Here is an 8,849-nt window from a genome sequence, read left to right as displayed (position 1 = left end):
ACTACATTTAAATTGAGCATGATTTTGACAGTACAAACTCATGAGGTTAAAAAACACCGGGTTCCTGGTCTTTGGGCCACACCCGAAGCAGGGCCGACTGAACACGTTGGACCGGTGACGACTCCCAGAGGGTGTGTCCTGTTGCTGCTGTGAAAGAGAGCAGTGTTCACCTCCTCCTCTTAGGCGGGAGTTGCAACCAGCTTGCCTTTACTTCCACTCCTCCTCCTCCTCTTTTGGGGTTTGTGGAGAAAGCTGGAGGGAAGAGAAGCAGCACAGCCAGAGCCGCGCGCCCCTCAGGAGGACCGACAAGTTTATTCCTCGCGGCTGAGACTCTGGGAACTATTACCAAGACACTTTTACCCGATACAATCATCAGGAGACCTGCAGGATCTCTGAGGCTGACCTGAAACCATGGGGGACGTGGTTTCCTCTCACCTGGATGAGAACAGGCGGGGGATGATTACAGGTAATGTTGAAATAATCTTTTAAAACAGTTAACACATATTTCCACCTCCATTTTTAGATTATATGCATCAATTTCTGTATTTGATGGAAAATCCAAACAAAATATATTGTTGTTTTGCTCTATATGAGGAGCTCCTCTGAATCCCTGCTCTGCTGTGGGTTTATTTCTCAGATAATAAGCAGGTTTCCCAGATGGGAGCATGTTTGTAGGTTATTTAGGTCTGTTCCAGAGTCACACATTACAAACAGCACAAGTCTGAGCAATTATTCCAACAAAGCCTGGAGGCTGAAATCACCTCCATCAATCTGCAAATGAGTCCTGTCAAGGCTACAAGTGGATTGATGGTGCAAATAAACTGTGCTCCAAAAAGTGACATTTTTGCCTCTGCTGGAATGTTCTTTTCTGGCTCGTTGCCTGTTTGTGTGCCAGTGCTTGCATGTGGGAAGGATTTGAGGTTCAGATGAAACAGGGAGGAAAATATTTTAAGATTTTACCAGAAAAAAAAAGAACAGAAAAGGAAAGACCTTCCCCCTTTGAAGCTGCTTCTTGAAGTAAAGAATTCTCTTCATGTTAAGACGTTGCATGTGAATAAATGCAACAGTCTCCATTCATATATGAGGGGCCTTTAGTCACATATCATGATCTTCCTACTTGGATCATCTTGTGACGTCATTTGTGGGATTTTTCCACTCTGACACACAGCAAAAGCTACCTTGTGGCTTTGGTTGTGGAAACCAAAACATTAGCTTTAGACAAAAATGGCAATGAGACATGCAAATATCGTGTTAGTTCATGAGATCTTTGCATTTTTATACTTGCACTATCTTTGTGATACTCTATCTATGTGGTATACTCAGGCAGGAACATCTTGCACTGTTGATATTAAAGCATGACATCTGTTTCTGGCAGATTTTGTCACTGAAGTGCCCCTTTGCAATGACTAATCAGGCATCCGTCTTGTATCCTGTCTCTTCTCTGAGCTCTTTCTAGCCAGTAAAAGTCTGTCTGACATTGACTCTAGTCTCATCTCTATCTCCATCCCTTTCTCTCTTTTCTTTTAAGGGGTTCTTCCATTAATATCATCTTGGGTTTCTTTGCTGAATCTGACATAGTGTGTTGATATCCAGTTGCTGGCGTGTGACACGGTGCAGTAAAGTCATGTTTTCGGCTGCAACAGAAAGTCGTAAACTTGGTTCCTCAGTCTTGGGAAGCTGCAGGGCGACTAGGGACGTGCATTTTAGGCAAAAATACTATTTGATAATTCTGGGGTACTAATCATTAATTTTCTAATACCCGCCCTTCACACACACACACACACACACACACACACACACACACACACACACACACACACACACACACACACACACACACACAAAACGTGGAAACACAGAAAGAGATCTGTGATTTTTCACGGCTCTGTCTTTTTATTTTGACGGGTGCTTCGTTCACTCATCAATTCAGCTGATCATGGTTGTCATGGACCTGTGAAAGCTTTGCACCACAGACTTTACATTGTACCTAGGGATGCACTGATCCACTTTTTCGGTGTTCCAATCCAATACCAATATCTGAAATGTGAGTATCTGCCGATACCGATATTTGCAGATCTCAAATCTGTTTATATGAACATTATTGTGACTATGGTTATTATTGCTGTTAGAACTGTGTAATATGTCACTAGGTTATAATAAATTACCAATCCTTTCTGAAGTTACCTCACAAATACAAATATAATAACATTACAGATCTAAAAATTTCAACAAGTTTTATTTTGATTTGGCACATTTTACCTGAATACAACTATAAATGTGTGGTTTTGACACAAAGATCTTCCTTTTAGTGTAACAAAAAATGTCACATTCAAGGTATTTATTTCTTTTAAAACATGTCCGAAGCATGTTATCAAACACAAATGTGGTGCCTTGACTAGTGTGATATTGGGTATCGGTTGTGGTATCGGTACACTTTTATTAATACCAAGTACGAGTACACACACGTGGTATTGAGTTGATACCGATACTGATATTGGTATCGGTACATCCCTAATTGTACCTCTATTTCACCTATTATAGCTCCATAGCAGGTTCCAAGTTCCATAGCTCCACATGGAACTTTTTGAGGATTGCTGCAGTAATGTCTCCATCATGTCTTCCCTCTCCCTCTTCTACGGCTTGGCATCAGGCCCACCACATGTATCATCAATTGCTATGCTGCGCCTGTGCGGAAGCCGCCAATAACGCAACTTTTTATTTACCCACATATGATTCACTATTAATTTTTATTAATGACTGAATGACTATTCGAATATTCAGAAATCAGTGCCCATCCCTAAGGGCAACAACAGCTTATTTCACACTCTGTGATGGGAGATCAGGAAAAACTGTAAAATATGCTTTTAGGATTGGAAAACAAGCAAACTTTGCACATTTAAGTGTAAAAATATCACATGCACAAATAAAAGCTTTCCAGAAAAATCTTCTACATTGAACATTGAACAACATAGCTTCACAAGTGTTCAAATTAACACCCAAACAGACTTTTTGGATTTTAGAAACAAAAATAAATGCTGTGGAAACGTAGAAAAAAATCTGCTTCGAGCTGCCACACTGTGATGCACGGCAGTGGTTGTATCATGCTATGGGCTCATGCTGCAGCTGGCTGTCCTGGCAAGGATTTTTGGTTTCTCTGGTTGTAGGCAAGAAGTCAAATACCATTTATCAAATCAAACATGATCTGTAAAAAAAAACATATTAATATAACAAGAGGATAGTTTCTTACAAGAAGATCCTGATCTGCAAAGTAAAGGTGTTCATAATACTCACATGTCCTCATATGTTCAAATCCATGTAGAGTCTATCTCTTAACTTTGTTGTGTTTTGGATATCAGGTCATTTACTTGTGAAAATTCCTTAAATAGTTCAGTTTATTTTCTGATTCTGAGCTCCAAGGAAAAGAATTTCATGAAGGGAGAAGTCAGGACAAGGAGGTGCAGCAGGTAGGAACATGTCACAAGGTTATAACAGCTGAAGCTTCTGTCTGCCTCTCACACACCCTCCTTCAGTGTTGTCTTTACCAGTGACTCTGTAAACTTCCTTGGTTTGCATGTTTGAGCCAATAGCGAAACAAGCAGCATGCCCTTCAAAGTGTACAGCTTTAAACCACAAGTGACTTCGTAGAGGGTGTTCACCTTCTGTGTTTGAGGAGTAACTGACAGTATCTAACTCCCTGCAAGGTGGTTTCTCCATCTCTGCTGCTTAATCACATTTTTCTAAGATCACGTCCTCCCACATGGGCCAAACGCAACACACATGCAGCTTGCAACACGCTGCAACAGAAGCCAATAATATGAGACATAAAGATATTAGCTGACATCCAAAATCCAATACCTTACATGCACATCTGCACCGAAAACAGAGAGCAGGTGCTGGCCAAGATCTTTTCTAGTGGACACTCCAATGTGAAACATAACAGGATTACATAAGACAGACCACCTGCTTCCTCGTCCCCTTCACAACAAACTGACCTTGCAGTGGAGAAAAGGTCACCGTCTCCTGGAAAAGCTCCCAGTTTGAAAGGGATTGTACCCATCAGAACCTCTTTGTACATTCCTATAGAAGCATAGTGGGTTTATTTACATTTTCAGGCATATTGGTTTATTTATTAAAAGTCAATACAACATTGATTTTTAGTGAAATATCAAACAAACATTGATACAGTAATAAACATTTTGCCAATTGTGACATCAAATATGTTTATAGACTGAAATGTTCATGTGGATTTTTCTGTGTTGGACATGCTGATATGATAGAGTGTGGTAATACAGTTACACTGCATTACACACAAATGAGCAAGTACTTTAACCCTTTAAACCACAAGGTGTATTTGAGTACTTGAGGAGTAGTAAAAAGCAAACTTGTGCAACTTGGTAAAGCATGTGGGATGTGAGGAACAAAGGAAGATGGTACATAACACAAATGGTAAACTTTTAAGGCTTGACTATAAGGCTGCAACGATTTGTTGACAAAGTCGACAATGAAAATTCATCAGCACGAAATTTCATTGTCGTCACATTATAAATGCTTGTAACAGCTTTGCTAATAAAACGCTGCAACAGGCAACTTAACGCCATTTACCAACCACGGCTTTTCAGACAGTCTAAGAACTCTGAACACCAAGCAAAGCAGTGTTGTCATGTTGTGCAGCATCTTTGTTTAAACGACGAAGAACAAACCGATGGCGGCGCAACCTATTTCCAAAGTTTGGGGATATTTCACGCTAAACAAAGTGTCAAACAGGTGAAATGTGTCGTCTGCCATGCAGAGTTGGCGTACCATGGCAGCACGACAGTCATGCATGAGCATCTGAAACGAAAGCACCCCGGAGTCGTGGTTTCCAGTGTTCCTGATGGCAAAGTTAGCATTAGCAAGTAGAGATGTGTTGTTGTCACCGCTGCCAAAGAGGCTATGTTTTGACCGGCGTTTATCTGTTTGTTTGTGTTTAAGATAACTCAAAAGGTTATGGATAGATTTTAATGAAATTTTCAGGAGTTGTTGGAAATATGAAAAAGAAGAAGTGATTTAATTTTGGTGGTGATCTGGATTACCGTTTCGATTTATGAATTTTTAAAATTTTCCTGGCCCTTGTTTACGTTACAAAACAGGCTTTTTCAAGATGTAAATAATCATTTCAATGCAATTCTGCGAAAATTAAGATGTTGAAATATTTTATTTATTTTGTTTCCTTTTTGAGGCAAATTCTGTAAAGCTTGGAATAGACACTATAGCTAAGTTTGAATGTTTCAAAATAAATTAGTAGTAATCTGTTAAGCTTAAATTTAATATTCAACTGGTTCACGAGTCATTCTTTTAACTTCCTAAAGGACGTATTGTGACTGACTGGGAATCAAGGTAACATTCATATGATGCAAATAAAGAGAGTGGGCTAAAACATACTGGAGCCTGTAATGAACAGAGGATCTACATTTTACTGCAGAATAAATCAAAACACTGATCTTTATGTATAAGATAAATAAAGAAACGAAAATCCGCCTTATCAGTAAAGATCGGTTATTTGTTAAAATACAGTGCTTTTGAATATCAATACAATATTGTCACAAAATATTGTGATATTTCAATATATCAATATTTGCTTACACCCGTACAAACACTTCCTCGATTGAATGGAATGAATTAACCTTTATATTCTTTTCCTTTTGATAATAAGAATAATCGACAGCAAAGTATAAAACTGTTGTCTCAGAAGAATCTGGCCTACCAAACAATACAGTAGGCAGTTAAAGGTTTATATGTTTAATTAATTGCTTATATTTTGATATTTTAGTTGTTTTTTAGTTATTTGTGACTTGATATGAATGGAAGTGGAAGTTTAATCATCATGCATTGTCTCAAACTCGCAGGCTCTTGAATGGTGATGAATTGAAATTGCAGAATTTCAGTTGGCACATATTCATTGATCATCTACTGAATCTATATTATATCATACCATTTAATTTGTAATATTACAGTGCACAGAAACATCAGCCATACACTGCATGTCCTATTACTTTTCAGAAGATACATATAAGCCTCATTTTTGTCCTTTTGAACATTTTCTTAAAAAAAAAAGAAAAAAATCATTGCTCAATGGCTGAATCAGCAGTTAGCTGAATCATGCGAGAGTATGAGTCTCGTTTTGTTTCCTGGGAAACAAAAATATCCTCTTCTATCTGCTGCTAATATCTGCTTTTTACTGTATGTCTGTGTTTTAGTTATCTGCTTAAAATCTGGCATTAATTACTCCAGTATACTGGAAGAATAGATGGGAAGATGGAGTTAATGGGAGTGTTATGGGAGCAGAAATCTCAGGAATTTGTGGGTCAGTGTAAGGGACACCGGCTCCCTGATAGCATGGCTGCAGCTCTTGCACAACATAATAAAATAAAAAGGGTTCAATGTGCGACAGAGCAGATGGAGGAATATATAAAATAACCGTGTGGCTCAAATAAAGTAAAAATGGAGGAGTGAGTGTGTATTGTGTATGTTGTACTCGCTGGCCTTTGTTTCCAAGAGCCCACAAGTCTTTGCCAGTTAAGTTTCCCAGTCTGCTGACTTTGGCCCAGCACAGCGACTGCTGGAAAGTACCAACTCCCTGCATATTTGGTCTACAGGCAACATTAACCACCACTTATCTGGAAATTGATTCATGACACAAAGAGTTTCTGTTCAAAAGCAAATTTCTTCTAATGATTAGTCTAAACCAATCAGGCTGCTGATGGATGAGCGCTTCTGTGAAGTTGCTGTTGCTTCTCTCACAATCTTCCATCTTCCATGTCATCTTGCTGTCGCATGGTGTTTTTAATAAGCGTGTCCCTGTCCTCTTTCTCCTCCACATTCTCTCCCTGTCTGTCCTGTCCTGTCAGCTCTTTCCTTCCTGCTCTCCCACTGCAGCCCGGCTCCCTCCTTCCTGTGCTGTTCCTTCTATAAACAGATCATGGTCGACACCGACTGACACTGACCGTGCCGAATTACACTGATCGGCTCCAGGACCTTTTTTTTAACCATGGGAAAAATCTTCTTTCGACAGGTTCTTGGATTGTTTACTGGAATGCTGAAAACTTATCCAGAGAATCAATACAAAGAAACGATATGACCTGAAAATGCGTCAACACATTTGTTAAAAAAAGGGCTCATTAATCAGGTGTTGAACAAGGACTAGGCGACATAGCCTCAAATATCACAATATCTTGACCAGTTCACCTCAATTACGATAAATGGACGATAACCACTAGACTGATACTAGACTTCAGACTGATGTAGGGATCCATTGTGGGACTGGTCTAGAGATTGGATGTGACCGCAACGTGCTTAACATATCTTAACTCTGCAGCAACCTTTTCTCTCTCTGTTCTGTACATGCTGGGAATCACAGTTTTCAGGAAATATTTCTGTGATGGCAGGACTTATCTCTTGTCGACAGTTTTCATGAGGTGTATAAACCCTTTGTGATCCACATTAGCAATGGGAGCCATGTCTTTTGCTATATGATAGCCTATTGCATTGGTAAATTCAATCAATCTTGACGTTCATCTTGATGTTCCTTCATATTGTTGAGAACTAGCAAATGCTTAGGTTAGTGACTGCTGCCTTGATGTGGGAGCACTTTTTGATTGGTTCTTGCGGCTCTTTCTCCTTGGCCACATCTACATTCGCCATCGCAGCAGCGGCTCTAACTAGCTTCAACTAGCTTCAACAGCTGCTTCCCTCCTAGTTATTGACTGGAGGGGCATGTGACTACACATGCTGTACACATAGTACACCATCTTAAAGGGACAGGATCAGAGCCTACATACATGGGACCAAAAAAAAAGAAAATGCTTTTTTTTCTGCACACCAAAATTACCAACATAAGCAAAGTTATGTCAATTATCATTGTAAATTTTGGTATCGGTAAATTTTCAGTTTATTGCCCAGGCTTATGTTGAACACACAAAAGCACAACTTCATGTAGGTGGAAAGCACACACCCTTTTACCTTAAGACTCATCTTAATTCTGGGTATCATAGATCCAACAAGGTGTTGGAAACATTCCTCAGATTTTACCCATGAAGCATCACATCCATGATGAGAATCTCCTGTTCCACCATGTCCCAAAGCTGCCCTGTTGGACTGAGATCTGGTGACTGTGGAGGCCGTTGGAGTACAGTGAACTCATAATCATGGTGGAGATGATGTGAGGTTTGTGACATGGTGCATCATCCTGCTGGAAGTTTCCATCAGAAGATGCTACACTGTGCTCAGAAAGGGATGGACCTGGTCAGCAGCAACACTCAGGTAGGCTGTGGTGGATAAACATGATGTGTTGGTACTAAGGTGCCCTCAGTGCGCCAAAAATATCCCCAACACCATTACACCACCAGCAGCCTGAATCCGTGCAATCATATTTTGTCTGTGTGAATTATAGCCTCAGTTTTCTGTTCTTAGCTGACAGGAGTGTTTTCTGCTGCTGTAGACCATCTGCTTCAAGGTTGGACTGTATTCTGCTTATTTTAGTTGGACCAGTGGTTATTTGGGTTCCTGTTGTCTTTTTATTCTCTCCTGTGGCATCAACAAGATGATTCAGTCTGTAAACCGTTGAAATAGTTGTGTGTGAAAATCTCAGTAGATCAGCCGTTGCTTAAATATACTCAGCCCAAACACCATACCATGTTAAAGGTCACTTAAATCTTCTTTCTTCCTCAATCTGATTCAACTTGAACCTCGGCAAGTCCATTTGACCTTGCCTAAATGACTACATGTGTTATAGTAAGTAAAGTAAGTCAAATAAATCTTTATATATAGCGTCTTTCAAGATAAAAATCACAAAGCACTTCACAACAAAACAC

The 8,849-nt window shown here is 39.7% G+C and overlaps 1 protein-coding gene across 1 annotated transcript in view; it reads left to right on the top strand.

Annotated features, from left to right (window-relative positions):
• Window positions 1–262: 262 nt before the first annotated feature.
• Window positions 263–8,849, top strand: part of niban2a (niban apoptosis regulator 2a) — a 42,900-nt gene continuing 34,313 nt past the window's right edge. Inside the window, exon 1 of the mRNA XM_079256917.1 lies at window positions 263–466. Within this exon, the coding sequence (XP_079113043.1) occupies window positions 412–466 (55 nt within the window). The 5' untranslated portion in view covers window positions 263–411. The remainder of the gene's footprint in view (window positions 467–8,849) is intronic.

This window comes from Telmatherina bonti (genome assembly GCF_933228915.1).
Source record: "Telmatherina bonti genome assembly, chromosome: 17".
Taxonomy (NCBI): domain Eukaryota; kingdom Metazoa; phylum Chordata; class Actinopteri; order Atheriniformes; family Telmatherinidae; genus Telmatherina; species Telmatherina bonti.
The sequence above is the reverse complement of the archived record's forward strand: the minus strand, read 5'-3'. Positions and strand labels throughout refer to the sequence as shown.